Source organism: Oratosquilla oratoria, chromosome 23, assembly GCF_046742065.1.
Source record: "Oratosquilla oratoria isolate Oo_2021 chromosome 23, ASM4674206v1, whole genome shotgun sequence".
Taxonomy (NCBI): domain Eukaryota; kingdom Metazoa; phylum Arthropoda; class Malacostraca; order Stomatopoda; family Squillidae; genus Oratosquilla; species Oratosquilla oratoria.
In genome coordinates, this window is record NC_134799.1 from 2,780,631 (window position 1) to 2,799,668 (window position 19,038).

The 19,038-nt window shown below is 39.5% G+C and overlaps 1 protein-coding gene across 10 annotated transcripts in view; it reads right to left on the bottom strand.

The window, feature by feature from the left end:
* Window positions 1–271: 271 nt before the first annotated feature.
* Window positions 272–19,038, bottom strand: part of Mi-2 (chromodomain-helicase-DNA-binding protein Mi-2 homolog) — a 59,872-nt gene continuing 41,105 nt past the window's right edge. For 6 of the 10 annotated variants that reach the window (XM_076206479.1, XM_076206474.1, XM_076206478.1 and 3 more), the window contains exons 30-35: window positions 18,723–19,015; window positions 18,470–18,635; window positions 18,169–18,366; window positions 17,880–18,054; window positions 1,715–1,756; window positions 272–894 (exon numbers count right to left, since the gene is read on the bottom strand). In XM_076206479.1, coding sequence (XP_076062594.1) covers window positions 602–894; window positions 1,715–1,756; window positions 17,880–18,054; window positions 18,169–18,366; window positions 18,470–18,635; window positions 18,723–19,015 — 1,167 coding nt within the window. In that variant the 3' untranslated portion in view covers window positions 272–601. Of the gene's footprint in view, window positions 895–1,494; window positions 1,757–17,879; window positions 18,055–18,168; window positions 18,367–18,469; window positions 18,636–18,722; window positions 19,016–19,038 lie in introns of all 10 variants that reach the window. The other 4 variants (XM_076206473.1, XR_012967528.1, XR_012967527.1 and 1 more) reach the window with 4 other exon arrangements.

Here is a 19,038-nt window from a genome sequence, read left to right on the forward strand (position 1 = left end):
TGGGGGTAACTCTTGTTCAAGTACAAAAAAATATATATAATCGAGACACCGATGCCTGCATAATTGTGTACCCACTTGTGTCTCATTACGCCTATGTAGGTGTCATTGTACGAAAGTAATAAACACCTCTCTCATCTCAACACCTTATGGACACCTTAATCTTTGACCCTTGCCACATTGCTCAAACTGAGAGCAATGCTACGAGGACCAGACAATTGAAGCTGGTTTAACCCCATGGCACTAAACAGAAGGATGAGAAAATGAAACAAGATTAGAGCAATATATACATTTATATTACTCACAATACATATAACATAAAAACTGACTCCTAACCTTACACTAAAATGTCTCCACTACCACAGTTTTGGAAAGGTAACTAATATTACTATTTTGAAAAAGGTTGGTTGGGCACCAAAATAAATAGCCACTTAGCTGATGAAATCAATGAACTTTGGAAGATTTTCTCTCAAAATTTGGAATGCTGTGAATTTTTTTTTTTTTTTTTTTTTATCTTTTTTTTTTTTTTTTTTTTGCCCTTTCGTCCAACAACTGTGAATTCAAAGCAGACTGTATTCCCTAAGAATAGGTAGTATACAAATGACTAATCAATGAATATTAAATTTCTGGGATCTACCCCATCAGTAAGATGTCCCTGCTGCTGTTGCTGCAACTGTTGTAACTGCTGGTGCTGGTGAAGGAGGAGAGATGCCCTGGCAGCAGGTGAAATGGCTCCAAGAGGGGACTGTGGTGGTGGTAGTGGTGGTGGTGGAGGTGGTGGTGGTGGTGTGATTGAAGAAGTGAATGTATACTGAAGGGGTAGACTGCTGGACGATGCGCTAAGGACTCGCAGGCTCGCAGGTACATTTGGGAGACTCACCTGGGCACTTGGGATGCCTGGCAGAAAAAATTGGGAGCCTCAGGGCACAACCTACTGGTAAGAGTTATCGTCATTCCATGTCATCATCACACAATTCTTTTGAGCTCATCAGTTTCATTATATTAGTCAAGCAAGCACAGTGACTGAAATTCGTGACATGCCACAAAGCATGGGTGGCCCTTTGCCCCAAGCCAAGCTGGTCCTGGAGGTGGGAGGGAGGACATGAGAAGAAGCAAGTCCTAGCACGGAAGCAAACACAGGGTAATGCTTAGATATGAGGGACAATATGACAAGCAGGAGCCATGCAAAGCACACATAGCATTTCAAACTGTGTGTGGCTCAACTCTATTCATTCTGCATTTGGTTGCCCTTCCTCAAAGTGGAATATCTGACATGAACAGGAGGTATACTTTGGGGGTTCTCTATCTGAAGATTGGTCTTTCAGAGGCCAATAAATAATTTCTGGATCTTACAATGAATATTCTGGAAAAACAAATGGGGGGAGGGGATATGATACTTCCAATTGCAATTCTATTAAGATTAGTGATTAGCCCCAGAAGGCCTGGCTGCAAATAGCTGCCTGGAAAGGCCCCTGCAACTGTGCAAGCCACACTCACCCATATCGAGTTAGTGCCACACTGCAGCCTTAACCCCACCCGAGTGCCTGACAAGGCAGAACGGGGGTGGTCTACTTGGAGGAGCCGGCACTGCTTGGCGTGATACCTGGGAAGGCAGCTTGGACCCCAGCCTGGACCCCAGCACTACCACCGCTACCTGGCAACGAATACTGCGAACGGAAGTTGCCAAAGTTGGTGGCACCTAATGTTGCTAACTGACCTGAAGGTGTGTAGCCAGAGGGGAATTGTGATGCAATCTGACCTGCAAATGGCACAAAAAAGTTGCTGTTATACCAAAACTCTTTATACAAAAACTACATTTTTTTTTCTCCAGACCATTAATGGGCTGAACCAATTACCTACTAAATTTACTCATGTACGGATCAGAGACTAAGAAACAAATCATACAACTCCCTTACTGTACTACACAATTTCCAAGAATCTTGATGGGTTCGTCTCGATCAAAATTGATCAATAACTTGCCTCTATTCTGACCAAGGCTGGTCAATACAGACTACTTTTGGTTTCTACTAGTCTCGTTTTACAAGTTCTTGTCCTCGTATACCTCCTAATATATCTATAGTACCTTTCCAATTCCTTTCACCCTAGTCTACCCTAAACTCCCCTTACTATATTATGATGCTTGAAAGATGTCAATTCATAACCTTGGACCTCCCGTACAGTGGGTTGGCCAATAAGCAACTCCTTAAACTTTGTAGTGCTATATGAAACGAGTGAGTGTAGGGCAGTGTGCAATAAAAAGTTCTGTGTCTTCTCTATGATGATTCCATCTGGGGAATATGATTTCTATTTCCAGGCCAATTCTGCATAGGTATTTAGCACTGGGAGATGACTTGAGCATGAGTGGGCAACTGTTATTTTTGCATGTTGGGACATTTTTTTTTTTTTTTTTCCTGGGTTCATGTCATGGGGTACCTGATTTATTATCAAGTTTGTTGTTCAAAAAACTCAATTTGTTTTCAGGGTGTGTTTAAACTTGATAAGTGTTGTAAGGCACAAGGGGGGGGGGGTGAAGGTTATTAGGAACACTAAAATTCTCTTGGTTCAAGCATTAACATGCATTATTAGTGCTAAACACATTATTCTTCTTCCCTAGTTCAAATCAAATCAACAACTCACTTGCAACTTCTACAAATATTGTAAAATAACCTCACCTTGAGTCTATTTCCTTTCCCTATACTACTAAGACATTTTCATTCTCTATTCATCCACATTCCATTGTTTATATAGTTCAAACTTCTTCTCTACACATATATACAGGACATTTTCAAAGATCCAGACTAATTGCAGGTGGAGCATTGTTCTGTATCTTTAAAATTCTGGATCCTTTTGATGTTATATATAAATAAAACATGTCACTAACTTCATCCACATCACTAGTTTTATGCACTGATGGTATAACTATCAAGATTGACCAAAAATTATCACAAACAATTTATATGCAGATCACCTAACCATAGAATATAGTATTGTACACATACTATGTGCAGCATTTTTGATCACAGAAATGTGCACATCTCATAGAAAATGTATGTAGTCATATTTGCACAAGGTTTGTCTTCAGTAATGAATACCTTTACCCTAAGAATAGGATTGTTGTTATAGGCTATAGTTTATCATTATTTCTATCTGTATGGATAATCTCGCACCACTGTCGTCCATTATCTTGTTTTCTATGTTGGTTTAGTTAGTCAAGAGTAGTTTGGTTAACAGTTTGTATTCTGTTGGAAGATGTGAAGAGATGACAAATATAATAGTGAGGGGTAGACAAGTCTAAAGTGACTGCAGTATGCTGTGTAAATTAAGACAGTCTAGTGGTACAAATGATATTATGAAAGGGGCTTTACAGTGACAAAAGTGAGGCCTTTTTCTCTCACAAGGTGGCCATGTTTTTGGCAGGAATGTCCTGTTCTTAGGCACACTAGTGTCACCTCAAAACATTGGATGATGATATGAAGACAGCCATGGGTGTATATGAGGTTACTTTGAAAGGGTTTGTTGTGTGTCATTTCCAGCAGTCTTGCTGCATTTTTAGTATTGTTGACTGAAGAACTGGTTATCAGTCTGTTAATGGTTATGGAGGCAGTGAAAGAGGTGCACGCTATCCTTCAAGCTGCCTTGTCAGATTTTCCATTCCTGGGGATGATAGGATGAAATCCAACAGAAGTACATCTTTGAAGTGGGTAAATTTGGATGATCCATGAATGGACTTTGTGAACCAGTGGGTGGTATGACTTGTAACCGGAGACTGCTTCTTGAACACGGGATGCTGGGTGTGTGTGTGTATGTGTATTTACCTTGTATTATACGGGAAGGAAGCTATGCTCGTGGTGACCAATCTTTGTATCTTTCAGCATCAAGTTTTTTCTTAAAATCTTGAATAGTGTTTGCACACACTGTGTGTGTGTGTGTAGGCATGGAGGGGAGGTGATGTGGACAACATAGAAGGTAGTGAGGATGACAATGAGTTCAGTAGTGAAAACTAAAGCAATGGGGCAAGGGGAGTTCTAGACCTTGTTTCATTTTGGGATATTACTGCATAACCCATTTCATGGTTCAAGTGAAAGCCACCAGTGTATATATGGATATTTATTAAATGGGTGGACAAGTGAAAGAACGATTCTTGTTTGTCTTTTAACAAGTTGGCTAAGGTGAAGTATGTATTGGAGGAAGTATTCAAGAGGCTCAGTTAGGTGGTGTTGTGGGTATAACTGTGTCAGTAATTTCCAGTGTAAATAGCAGGTCTGTCATTTTTTATGTAATGAATTCAACATGGGTCTTTGAACTTGCTGTATACTCTTACGAGGCATTTCTTTGTTACAGCTTCAGTTTTGGTAGATTTCAGGCCCAAGACTCTTGGGTAGTCCACATGAGGGTCCACTATGTCTTGGTATGGGTCTAGTTGGTTACCAGGGCTGTGTATGTATTTACATACACATACATATACCAAGGCTTTCCCCACCCACCCTTACACGGGAGGTAGCCAAAAACCAAAGGCACAGAATTCATTCCCACCCAGTCCATCCCCTACAGACTCCACCCTCTTATCTTGGCACCTCCTCGATGATGGGACATCCCTGCATCTTGTCCACTGCCCTGGGTCAGAAGCAGTGTAGCAAGACACAGCACATCCACAGGAAGGCCGCTTCATTAAATTGGTGAACTCCCCCCACTCTCCGTCCCCTCATGCAGAAAATGATAAGACTGGGAGAAATCCCTTTGGGCTGCATCAATTCATTTCTCATGCATACCCCCTATCCCCCATCCTCTCTCCCTCATGCATCACAGTATGTATTTACCCAATTCTATTATACAGGAAGGGGAGCTATGCTCATAGTGACCTGTCTTTGTATCTTGCAACATCTAGTTTGTCCTTAAATTGTTGTATGTGTACATGGTAATGCAATATTTATCAGTGGGATCAGGACTGTAGTTATTGACTGCTAACACTGAAGAGGAAGACACTCTCTGTAGAAAGGGCGGGTAATTACTCTGGTGTTACTATTGCAGACTCCTTGAGTTTGGGGCTTTGCTCAAGTGTTTCAGGGTTGGGTGAGAATGCAACACAGGAATTTACAATTTGAATGGACTGTTGCTGTTTTACTATCATCAGCATTCTTGTTGCATTGCGAGTGACTGTACTGTTTTTTGACAAATTTTGCATGTGGTAAAACAACATAAAACTATCATAAATCACTAGACCTTGCTACAGAACATCTTAATCATATCTATTTTCAATTAAAAATTAACACAATTTAGCCTGTAATTATCTTAACAACTTGTTAGGGCATACTCATAAATACCAATTGTTTTATACAGCTTTAGGCATATACACATGTACTCGTGCACTGGTTACATGATCAAAAGTGTGCTGCTCTCATTCACCTAGTTGTGGTTTTGAATTCTGCACTTCTTTCCCATTCCCAGTAGTGAATGTTACCTGCCCCAACATTCAAAGCATGTAGGGCATAAGCCAACTGCTTCAGTTGCAGCTCTGTGCCTTCTGGTGTTGGCTCCTCACCTTTACCTTCTTTACAGCTGACATTTAAAATCCTCAATGAACAAGTTTTATTGCATTTACATTTTGTTATGGTTGAACTATAATTGCACAACTGTGACGATTTGTTTACATTTTTTTATGCAAATATTTTACTGTTCTTATAATTGTTTTTATTATTTGTTTTTATTCATTTTATCTGTTATTCTAAGTACATTTTTATGGAAGACCTTGCTTAATACCCTTTTTTTTTATTACAATGAGGGTAATGTGGCTAAGAAATATGAAGGCAAGTTTGAGGTACAGCATTCAACCCCCAAACTTTGGATCCATAGCACAACATTTAATCTTTAAGACGATGGGACTATGGAAATGAGGATATGGGATGCTGGCAGTGCAACCTGATGTAACAGTTCCTAGGTCATATGTGCTGTTGTATAAATGGTACAGAAACAATCCATCACATGTGTTGAAAGTTTGTTTCCAGCAAAAATGATCTAATCCTAAGAATGGAGTAGACTAGCATGTTTCTATTTTTAGTTTTTCATTGACTTTTTATTGCATTACTTCTAGCTTATCTTCTGAAGATTAAGTTTAAGATTAACAATGCCCTTGTCCAGATCTTCCTAAAATTTGGATATTTCAATTTTTATGTTCCTCTCCTAATCCTCTCAATCAAGACCCTCCCATAAGCCTTCCCAACTACACTCAACAAACTTTTAGAGGGATCAACTTGTTGAGTGTAGTTGGGAAGGCTTAAGGGAGGGTCTTGATTGAGAGGATTAGGAGAGGAACAGAGAGAGTAATTGGTGAGGAACAGTGTGGATTTAGGACAGGTAGGGGTTGTGTAGATCAGATTTTTGTGGTAAGACAGATATGTGGGAAAGCTATAGGAAGAGGTAAGGATGTTTTCTGGTCTTTTATGGATTTGAAAAAAGGTTTACAACAGGGTAGACAGGAAACCACTGTGGGAGATATTGCAGATATATGGGATAGGAGGAAAGTTGTTAAGAGCAGTCAAGAGTTTTTACGAGAGTAGTAGAGCTTGTGTTAGGATTAGAAATGGAGAGAGTAAATGGTTCAAGGTAAAAGTGGGACTTCGGCAGGGATGTGTTATGTCACCCTGGCTGTTCAATCTATACATGGATGGGGTGGTGCGAGAGATGAATGCAAGGGTAGTAGGTCAGGGGATGGAAATGGTTAAAGAAAATGGAGAAAAGTGGGAAACAAGCCAGTTGTTGTTTGCTGACGACACTGCGCTTGTAGCAGGATCAGAGGAGGGATTAAGGAAGTTAGTGACAAAGTTTGAGAAGGTGTGTGAAAGAAGGAAGCTGAAGATTAATGTGGGCAAAAGTAAGGTGATGAGATGTGCAAGGGGAGAGAGTGGAAGCAGGCTGGAAGTGAGTATTAAGGGAGAGAGGCTGGAGGTAGAATGTAGATTGAGAGAAGAGAGTAAATGTCTTGGTGGATTAAAAAGTGCAATGAGAAATAGACATTTAGGAATGGATGCTAAGAGGGGGTTATATGAAGGAGTGATTGTTCCGACAGCACCGTATGGGGCAGAAACATGGAACATAAAAGAGGAGGGGTTTGAATGTGTTTGAGATGAAATGCCTGAGAAGTATGATAGGGGTTACTAGGCTAGAGTGAGAAATGAGGAGATGAGGAAAATAGGGATGGAAAGAGAGTTGGGAGATGGGGTTGATGAAAGAGTATTAGGATGGTTTAGACACATGGAAAGAATGAGAGAAGAAAGATTAGTAAAAAGAGGTGTGGAAGCCAGAGGTGGAAGGAGTGAATATGAGGGGGTATTCTAGGATGAGATGGATGGATTGGGTAAAAGGGGCATTATGAAAGAGAGGAATGTCTGTTGAGGAAGGACGGGAGAGTACAGAAGATAGGGGTGAATGGAGAAGGGTATGGATGATGCTGTGATGCATGAGGGGGAGTGGGTGGGGATGGGGGTTGAGGGAGTATGTATGAGAAATAATTTGACGCAGCCCATAGGGATTTCTCCCCGTCTTCTCCTTTCCTGCACAAGGGGATGGAGAGAGGGGGTCACTGAATTAATGAAGCAGCCTTGCTGTGGATATGCTGTCTTGTGACACTGCTTCTGACCCAGGGCAGTGGACAGGATGCAGGGATGACCCTTCATCCAGAAGGTGCCAAGATGTGAGGGAGGGAAGAGGGCGGAGTATGTAGGGGGATGGAATGGGTGGGAGTAGTTTCTATGCCTTTTTCTTTTTGGCTACCTCCCGTGTAAGGGGGAAAAAAAGCCTTTGGTATATATATATTGTATGTATAAACAAAATATTTTATTTATGTACCAAGCTTTTTCCAGCCATATAAGGGAGGTAGCCAAGTCAAAATCACAGACCCACTCCCATCCCTCACCCAATCTCATCTTAACTCCTCATAAATGATGGATCATCCCTGTATCCAGTCCACTGCCCTGGGTCAGAATCAATGTATCATTCAGAAAGGGAAGACAGGGAGAAACCACTTTGGGCTGTGTGAAAATATCATTCATGCATAAGCAACCCCCCATCCCTTCTTTGCATAACAGTATCATCTACACAGTCACTCTCCACTCATCCCTATATCCTGCCTCTCCCTTCCTTGCTCAACAGACATTCCCCTCTTGCTCAACGCCCCCTTCACCCCATCCATTCATCGCATCCTCAGTTGTTCCCTCAACTTCACTCCCTCCACCTCTTTTACTAATCTTCCTTCACTCATTCTTTCTTTGTGTCCAAACCATCCCAATAATCTTTCATCAGCCGTATCTGCCATCTCCTTTTCCACTCCCGCTCTCCTCCTCGTTTCTCACTCTATCCAACCTAATAACCCCTACCATACTTCTCAGACATTTCATCTCAAATACGTGTGAACTTTTCCTCTCTGCCTTTCTTACATTCCAAGTTTCTGCCCCATACAATGCCATCAGCACAGTCCTTCATATAATCTCCTCTTTGCATCCGTTCCCAGATCCTTATTTTTCACAACACTTTCATCCACCCAAGGCATTTACTTCCTTCAACCTACAATTTTCTTCCACTACTCCCTTTCCAGTCACATACAACCCCAAATACCTAAAGCTATCCACTTCCTCCAGCGTCTCATTTTACACTTACTTCCAACTCACTGCCATTCTCTCCATTCTCAACTCACTCTCCATTCTCTCATCACCTTGCTTTTACTCATTTACCTTCAACTTTCTCCCAAACTCCACAACTAACTCCCTTAATCCCTCCTCTGATCCTCCCACAAACACAGCATCATCACCAAACAACTGGCTCACCACCTACTTTTCTCAATTTTCTTTAACCCTCTCCAGTCCCCGGCCCATTACCCTTGCCTTTATTTCCTACACTACCCCAACTAATGAGGACCACAATGGAAATAAGCTTATATGCTTTTCTGTGTTATCCTCGGCAATTGTAATCGTTATTTCAAACTACAGTACTACCTCTCATTAACGGACGTTAATTAGCTGTGTTTGCGGTGTTTTTGGTGCTGTTGTTTAGCGCTGTGCAATCACTATTATGCCACCCAAAAACCACTCCAAATCCACGGATTATTCACATCAACGAACACCGTTACCCCCCTTTTAGTCCGTTAATGAGAGGTAGTACTGTATGTGCTCTTTTCATTATCAAGTCCATAAAGGCTGAAAAAACATCCTTACCATTGACACCTTTCTGAATTTGTGCGTATATGTTTATATTTACGAATAAACAAGCACATACACACATAAATTTACAAAGGTGTCAGGAGACACCATTGAATTACAGTCCACTATCACTGACCAGTACAATGGTGAAATTATGTTAAAGGATTGTGAAAGATCAATGGGTCAAATATCTTGATGAGATTAACAATCTAACACAGTTGGTTTGTCTTTACATCTGAAGATCATGTGTGTTGAAGCTATACTTAAGAATAATTGATTTGTTGAAAGAGAGGGCAAACTGGATGGACTGTGGGCACCTCAATTTAAAAAAAAATAATTTTGAATAGATCAGTTTTCTTATGTGGAGCATAAAGAAGGACTAAGAGCTACTTGAATTGATAAAAGATTGTTTGAAAGGAAGGTAAATGAGGACAGTAGTTAGGGATCAGAAGAAGAAGAATCAGTAGAGGAAAAAATGAGGTGGTTACGATGCTTGTAAATAAAAGCATCATGATGGAAGTAGAAACTGAAGAAGGAATAGCTCAGAATACAAGGATTACAAGTGAAGGTGGGATGGGGTCGTAAGACATTGCAGTGACGCACTTACCTCCAAAAACTTGAGCATGAAATGAAGCAGAGTACAAAGAACTAATGAGAAATGCAACTGAACACCTGGAAAGAATCACTGAAGAAAAGCAAGAATATAATTAATGGGCAATTTTAACTTTACAGAAGTAACAAGAAAAGGAGACAGATGCAAGCAAAGAAACATGGGGCATGTATGGCACAGAGTATCAAGTAATATGATGACCTAATGGGTGAAGGAACCAACAAGATATAGAAACAAAGATAAACCTGCAAGACTGAATTTATGCTCGAAGTGGGGAAGACATGAGAGGAAAAATTCAGAAAAGGATACTATGCAGAGTTAAAAAAAAAGTACATTGGAAGGAGTTCAAGGAAAGTAAAGAAATAAAGAAGACCTTCATGAAGATTCACAACAAAGAAGTGGACAAATATGTGCCCAAGATAATATTTTTTTACAATGTCTGGAAACAGTCTCATATGTCTCATGTATATACCATAATCACACTTTCTGGTGGGGCTTTCCTGCTGCATCCCTCCTTCATTTACTGGGTGATGTTGGTGGATATATCCTCTTTGAATCCATATTGATTTGGGAAGGTGGATGTATTTAATTGCATTCCTCTCTGGAACTATCTTTCCAGCAGTTTGGATATGGTGTACAGTGTGATTGGTCGACAGGATACAGTTTTGTGGTGGTATGATGCTCACTGGCCAATGCAGTTGATGGCGGCTCAAACCCTGCTACAAGCGAGCTGGGCTAAGTTGGTTCATTAAATTCCACACTACAAAGTCCTCTGTAAGGGGCACTGTTCTAGCCTCCTGATAGGGGGAGTTAGTGACATGTTTGGTATACAGGTATTATGGGCACACTTTTCCAGACTTGAAATTTCATTGTAAAACCAGGAGTGGTTGAAAATATCAGTTATGGCTTTTATTGCATTTGGTCAGTGTTTTTGATGGATCTTATCTGGACCGACATTCGAGTTTTTTCTTTCTTTAGAACATAAGAATGAAGGAGACTACAAGAGACCATAAAGCCTACACTAGGCAATTCCATGTCCATTACTACTTGTCATCCCCATCCATAAAGTTGTCTGTTTCTAGTAAATTGATGTCCATTCTTTAGGACGGAGAATAAAACTGTACCGCATACGTCAAGGATTGGTCTAACACTAGATAGTTTGATAATTACCTGTGCACTCCTATTTGTAACTGTCCTTGCAATGAAACCTAATACTGTTTGCTTTGTTCCTGGTACTAATGCACAGTTTCCTGGATTTAAGGTCAGGATTCACTATAACTCAGTTTTCTCTAAATCAAGCTATATCTATTTTCGAGGTCGTATAGCCCTACGTTTAACACACTGCGCTTTGAGATATTTCAGTTCACTTGCCATTTCACTGACCATGTGAACAAATTTCTAAGATCATCCTGCAGAATCTCAGCATCATCTCCTGACCTAATCAGGCATCCTATTTTAGTGTTATCTGCAAATACACTAACATCACTATAAATTCCATTGTCCTAGTCATTTTATGTACATAATGAAAAATAAGGGACCCAAAACCAAACCCTGGGGGACCCCACTAGAAACATTCCTCCACCTGGATTTTACACCATTTATGGTGACCTGCTGTTTTCAGTCACTGAGCCAAGCTCTAATCCATTCTAACACGATGCCATGGGCTTTGATTTTATTTAGTAGTCTCTGGTGGGGCACTTTGTCAAATGCTTTGCTAAAGTCAAGGTATATAACATCGTAACTATCATTGTTATCTGACGCTTTATATACTTTAATGTAAAAGGATTAGTCACACATGACTTGGAGAAACCATGCTGTGTGTCACGAATCAAATTATGTCTCGATGTGTTCTTTGTGTCTATTAACTATGGTTGATTCAAGCATTCTTATTGGCCTGTAGTTGCATATAGACAATTTTTATCTCCCTTTTTGAAAACAGGAATAATGTTTGCCTGCCCCCAAGCAATAGGCACAAAACCAGTGTCTACTGACTTGTTAAATATTTGTGAACTGGTTGCAGATTTCAAATTTACACTCTTTTAGCACTCTCAGAAATTTTTTGTCTGAACCTAGGGATTTTGTAGCGCAAGTCTTTCAATCTGCTTGACTACTTCTGCCTTACTAATGTTGATGTTAGTCTACCTTCTTCATTCCCAATGAAAATCAAATCGCACTCAGGTACCTTATCTAACCTCTCCTTTGTAAACATCCAGAGAAAACATTTGTTAAATGCCTCACTCATTTTTTCCTCCGATTCTATCATGACATTTTCATAATTTTGAATTGGGCCTATCCTTTCCTTATTTTTTGTTCTGTGGAGATGAAATAAATCCTTTGGGTTGGATCTTGCTTGTCTGACATCCTTAATTTCACAGTTGTGTTTCAATGTGCATGTATTCTTTTTAACCAGTCTTGCCATATAGTTATTTTTGGATCTAAGGTGTGTTTCCCCATTTTTTTTTTTTATTCTTACATAAAATTCTCTTTTCATTCCAATCTCATGTTTCAGCCTGTCCATCATCCATTTGGGAGTATTACTATTCTCCTGTATTCACTTGAGGGGAATAAATCTATTTTGTGCATTTAGAATTAAATCTGTTAAGTTACCTTACATTTCATCCAAGTTGCTGACCAGGCTGTTGACCCACAAGTGACCTGACCCCATCATAGTCCCCTGGGTTGGTCCTGTAAGTGATCAAACGTCTCGTATTCTCTCACAACTTGTCAAAATTGGCTCTCCTGAAGTCCGGCACTTGAACGTTATTTGTACTTTTTAATTCTTCCCAAATAATATTAAATTCTATTTCTTGATGATCACTAGAGCCTAAACTATCTCCCACTTTTACGTTAGTCGTTAGGTGCTCATTATTAGTTAAAAGTAAGTCCAGAGTACTCTCTCCCCTCGTAGGATTGGCAATTATTTGTTGCACCACATCTAAGAAAATTTTCGCTTCCTAAAATTTTCCAGTCAATGTTCCTATAATTAAAATCTCCCATGATCACAATGTTTTTGTACCGGAACGCCCTGTGAATTTCATGAATCAGGGGATCAGTATGTTCAATGCTGAGGTTAGGAGGTCTATATAGGAACCCATAACAAGCTTCCTATTCTTGCCTATAATTTCCACCCAAATAGATTACGTACTATCCTCTTCTTTACTGCCCCTTCCACATCTTTGTTGGAAATGGGAGATGTGACATCTACATTTCATAAATTTGTTGTTGTTGTTTATGAATGCTCTCTTTTATGTACATTATACATTCCATCCACAAGTGTGGGAATAGGTGTGTGCCTTGACTTGGCTACCTCCCTTATAAGGGGGGAAGTATCCCTTGCTATATAGATTGATAGAAGTATATTAATTTTTTCCTTCTAGTTCTATGGTGACATTTACCGAGAAATAGTCTAAGAAGTTATGTGAAGGAGATTGTCTTGTGGGGTAGTCACCAGATATCAAAGAAGCTTAATTTTTTTTAGTTTTAATTTAACCCCTTCCATACGGTGCCGCACACGTAGGCGTCATGGACTTAGATCTCAGTGGCAGCAGCCAATGCCAGCCGTACGACGTGTCGTAATAATACTCGCATCATAAAATATAGTCACCGCTTATATCGACCGTTCTCTCTTCACCCGTGAATTTTGATAACCATAGAAAATGCGATTACAAAAGAATTAGAAAGAATGTCATTATGGAGGGGCGACTACAATAAATATAATCAAGACGCCGATATGGCAGCCTCGCGAATACACTCGCTCCCCATGACGCCTACGTGTGCGGCACCGTATGGAAGGGGTTAAGCCAAACTAGGCCATGTGCATTCATATTTCCTGCCAATGAGTAGTTTGTTAGTGAGCAGAGATGTCAGAGTTGAGGAATCTAGTATAAGGAGATTGATGCAAGAGTGAGACCTCAATCAATCAATTGTTGCCTCGTTTCACTTAACTACTTTCGTACAATGATGCCTATATAGGCGTGATGAGACACGAGTGGGTACACAAGGATACCGGTGTTAGCATCTTGATTATATACACTCCTCCCTCAATTTACGAACTAGTTACGTTCTTGAAAAACCATTTGTATATCAAATATACTTAAATATACTTAAATCGAGCGAGATAGGTTTTTACAAACAAATATCATGTCCCTATAGTGATCACAACATTAAATATGCATAATCTTGAATACTGTTCTCTGCTAATTACATACACACATAAAATATTAATATGCAAAGTAAATAATAATGCTTAGGAGGCACAATGTCACTTTTAAATAATGCTAATAATCCACGATTAACCGAGACCGAGTGAGTAGACCGAGCAGTACACGGCGTTGTTTTGAAAACAAAAACAAACTGGGCAGTTGGTTCTTTCTCAGTACGTACGTATCTATTTTCACTTTTATTTTTTTTCTTACCTGGACATATTGCAGTTTTTTTTTAATATTTATGATGTAAAAATAATTTTCTTTTTTAATATTTATGATCAACAGGATTTTATTCGTTATGACAAATTTTTAGTTTGAATTTCAATTTTTGGGACAATTTTTTTGTTCCTTATAGCAAAAATTCGTATATGGAGCATTCTTAAATCGAGGGAGGAGTGTATATATTTTTGTAGTTGTACATTAGTGACCCCCAGATTCTGTGAACTGGTTTGATCATGTTTTCTGCATTATTACTCAGAGTAAAAGAGAACTAGTAATACAGCAGTGACTTTATATTTTATAACGAGTGTAGTGTGATGCAAATTACATATGGCAGCTGATGCTTCAAGAAATTTTGGGCTGATGGCTGTGTTGCAGGAGAGTGGAAGTTTCTTTCACCAACTGAAAATGGCAGGAAGAGAAGAACAGTTCCCAGCTCTCAATGTTAACCTCTTCAATACGAGTCAAATATTCACGCAGACATTAGCTGCCTGACATACAATGATGCATCATGATACATACATTACAAAATATAAAGTTACAGCTGTTATATTTATCCTCTCACTCACAATGTTTGTAACCACTGAAATAGTGATCAAGACTTCACAGAATAAGGTCATTCGGCTACAACTACAAAATAAATATAATCAGGAAGCTGATGCTGGCATCCTCACATACTCAGTCATGCCTCATGACGTCTACTTAGGCGTCATCACGTTCACGGGATTAATAGAGATCTTGGCCCCAGTTTGGAGACCGAGTGTCAGCCCCTCAGGGCTGCACCTTCTGATGGAGAAGAGGGTGCTGATGTGTATTGTTAGAAGTCCACTTTTGTCTTGTGTGTTATACTCATTTAATTTTGTGTAATCAGTTAATGTGAATAATGTAAACTGTATTGTTAGTTTTGTTCCTTGAATTATGTCGTTATGTAGGCATTGAAACAGCTCTTTCTGTTTGTGATTATGCGTTTATTTGCGTTTCTTTGTGTTGTGGTGATTCTGGGTGTATTTGCTGTTTGAGTTACAGCTCCAGTTCTTTGTGTTCTGGTTTGTGCTGGTGAGTGTTGCGGATGAGGTGGAACCACGGGTAAAGTGTTGCATGCTGGGCATGAGTAGGGGAATGGGTTGGTTTCTATGTCTTCAGCTATCAGGTGTGGGAGAAATGATCTTTTAGAAGAAAAAAAAAATATATATATATATATATATATATATATATAATAATAATAATAATGATAATAATAATAGTAATAATACTGGAGAAAAAAAAAGAGGGAAAAAAAAAAAAAAAAAAGGGTACTTTTCTGTACCCAATCCAGAAACTGGGTGTCTTTGGAGCTATGCCTTCCATAGGTGGCATTGTAGCATCCGCTTGCAGAGGTGGCAGTGTGAAACTCACCAAGATTTGCTCCTCTTCCTTTCTTCTTTGATAGGGAAGCCATGGGCAGGCGGAACACATCTCTAATATTTGTATATTCGTTTCTTTTATATTCACCCAACATATATATTCTCACTTTTATCAATGATCCTTCCCAATTGCTCAGCTGTATTTCTTGTTAATTACTTGTTTTCCACTTCATCCTATGCTCTAGCTTTTTTTTAAGGAATGTAGGCTACTTTCCAACTCTTGCCCAGCCCAGGCAGCACAAAACTTTTTCACTTTACAGACCAGACTGCTGACCATGACAGACCTAGTATTAGTAAAACATTTCCCTTGTTATAGCTTTATCAAGTAAATGTCAATTAAGTTACCTGACAGCTATGGGTCCCCTGCAAGAGACCTATGCCAACAGACTGATTGATTATTATCATACTTGCTGATAGTTTGCCAGCTTTTAGTTCTTCCAAGCACGTAATTTTTTAAGTCACTCAACTTAAGTTAATACAACTGATAGTTAAATTTGATTGACTAACTGACCAAGGCATTGCTGCCTTCAATATTCTGGCAGTAGGTAATCCTTCATCAATCCATCAGCAAAGGGTTGTTTACATGTTCAGAGTTGAACTTGTATAAGAAAAAGGACCCTCTGAACCAGATATACTTTTACAGGTCCAATCCAATGACTGAGTGCCTGATACACTTTGGAGACGGGCATCAAGATGACTCCCTCATGACATCTATCATGCAGGATAACCAAATGCAGGCACCTTCAGTTTATCCCATCCTACAATATATAAAAACCACTATGGTGTGTCCAACATGAAGCAAACCTATAATGGTCATCTTACATGTGTGCTTGGTAATAGGGAACTGGTGCAGAGGCAAGTGTGGGTTAGAGAAGAATAGAATGGATATTCAAGTCAACAAATGCAAACTGGGTGAAAAAATGTGATCAAACAAAGACTGGCAAGAAAGGTAACGGACAAGGGAGTCCGTTTCCCAGACAACACAGAACATCAAATCACATTCAAATCAATCAATCAATCTCTTGCCCCTGGCCTCTCTAGTCTTGCATTCAAATCGTATTACAAAACATTCTAGTGCTATGTCCTGTGCAACCATGAATCTTTTGTTCTCTCCTGAATCAGATCTGTTACAATTAAATAACTCCACATTAAATTATATCTGTCAGGTGAGTAACACCTTTAACAACTACCTCTAAATAAACTGATGCTGGCTAGTGGGAAACTTGGAATGAATTTTCAATTATTTCACTATTGAGATATGAAATTTTGGACATAAACTTACTCAACTGGGCTTCACATATTTAGCATATACTGTTAAAAGACATGAAAGACAAACCTTTTTCATAATGATGTTCTGCTTGTCTTATGGGGGCACCAATACAATTTTTTATTTGTAGGATATTGACTGTAAAGTAACATGCAGTCAATACTTTAGGAACCATTTTGGGGCATCCCTAGACTAGAGCAACATGTTATTTGTTTAAATTAAGAGTTTAAAATCTCTACTCATAGAGGAATGAAAATACTTTTGTACTACTGCTGTCCTTTCTTTATGCTGTTCCCTTGAACCTGCATTTTACCACTTCTATGACTACCTCTTCCTGATCCCTCTGATGGTGGGATAATTCTGACATGTTCACATGCAGGTTGTTTAAAGGTGATTAAATGGGCCAAATGAGCAGTGACATTGTTTTGTGGTCCGAGTGTGAATGTGTTTTTCTAGGGATGTATTATGTGGTACAGATATATTATTGTATATGTTTGAATAGTATGCTGGTGATGAGCTAATATCAAATATCAAGCACGTGTTACATGGGTGTGGGATGGGTGACTGGGCCTTCCCCTTACAAGGGAGGTAGCCAAAAATAAATCAATAAATAAATATATAAATAAATAAAGGCACAAAATCTACTCCCACCCATTCCACTGCCATATAACGTGTGTGTGTTTGTGTGTGCACACATATATCCTTTTCCTGTGCAAGTTCTCTTAGTAAAAAGCTGGGATCTGAGCACATGGAGGGGAGTTAAGAAAAACAGCCCAAAGAATCAAGGATCAGCATCTAGCAATGGGTTCAATCCAGAAAATTGAAACGTTCTTAAATTCAACAGGTACATTACTTAAACAGGAACCGTATGTCCCCGAAGTCCTCTGTGATTTACTAAGGAGGATCTAAAATGCTACATGTAACAGGCATCAATAATACAGGCTACAGCAAAGCAAAGGCTCACCTGTATAGTTAAAACTCAATTCCTACCTGCTCCTTGGCTATTTTTGTCCACTCCACTTGCACCTGAAGCCAGGCGGGAAAGAATGGACCTCTCGGACATCTGTAAACGTTGTGCAACGGGTGGGATCCTCGCTAAGGAAGCTGGAAGCCGTGTTACGTCTGACTTCATATCAGAGAGCAGTTCCTCCAACTGATTCAACACCTACAGAATGGTAAAGGAAACGTGACTTTACCACTTGCTACAGAAAAAAATAAAACATAAATAAATTTTGTATACACTTCCTGACAGTCCCCAATCATCAACACAATCGTCCACCTTATTTAACACTGCATTAGCTGGCTTGTTGCCAGCAAGGCTTTCTTTGCTCAAATGCTGGTGAGATTCAGCCAAACATTCCACTTCCGCAAAGCGGGCATTTAATGCACATGCTGGGTGGTGTGGGTCTTGCTGGAGGTTGAGGAAGGCCGCTCGCCGTAATTGCTCCTCAATTACCAAAGCCTGTTCCAGCAACTGCAACATAAATATTTCTACGTGATAAAATCTTCAAAAAACTAGAAATCAGCGTAATTCCAATGTTTCTGATTACCTCAGCAACAAGCAAAACACAAGTTAATACCTTAAATCTCCTTGCAAGGAATTTGTTTTTGATTTCTAGAAAATTGCCTTTACCAACATCCATCTTGAATGGTTCATTGATAATAGCAAATCTGACGTCATTTTGAATATCTTGCCAACGACCATATCCATGATTGACGATACCAGCAAGAAGCCAGTAATCATGCCTGCAAATCAACATTCAATAATGAAGCATCTTGTTATAGATCATCAAATATTGCAAACAGCACATGCAAAAAAAGTTAGTTAGTTACCTGCGATGCCAAATTTCGTATTCTCTCCCTGGCACTGCGGCTTTCTCTTCGTTCTGCCACAAAGTGTGCAGTTCCGTGAAGCCACCATCGGCAATGTTGAACATAAACTTCCGTTTAGACACTGGCTCAATCTCTTTCTTCTTTTCACCATCCTTCTTGTCTTCATCTTTATCCTCTTCTTTATCATTTTCCTCTTTAACTTCAGATTTGGCATCCTTCTCCTCCTTCTTTTCTTTGTCTTCCTCCTTTGGTTTGGCTTCTGTTTTAGTATCTTCCTCTTTCTTTTCTTCAGTCTATACAGTAAATGAAAATGGTG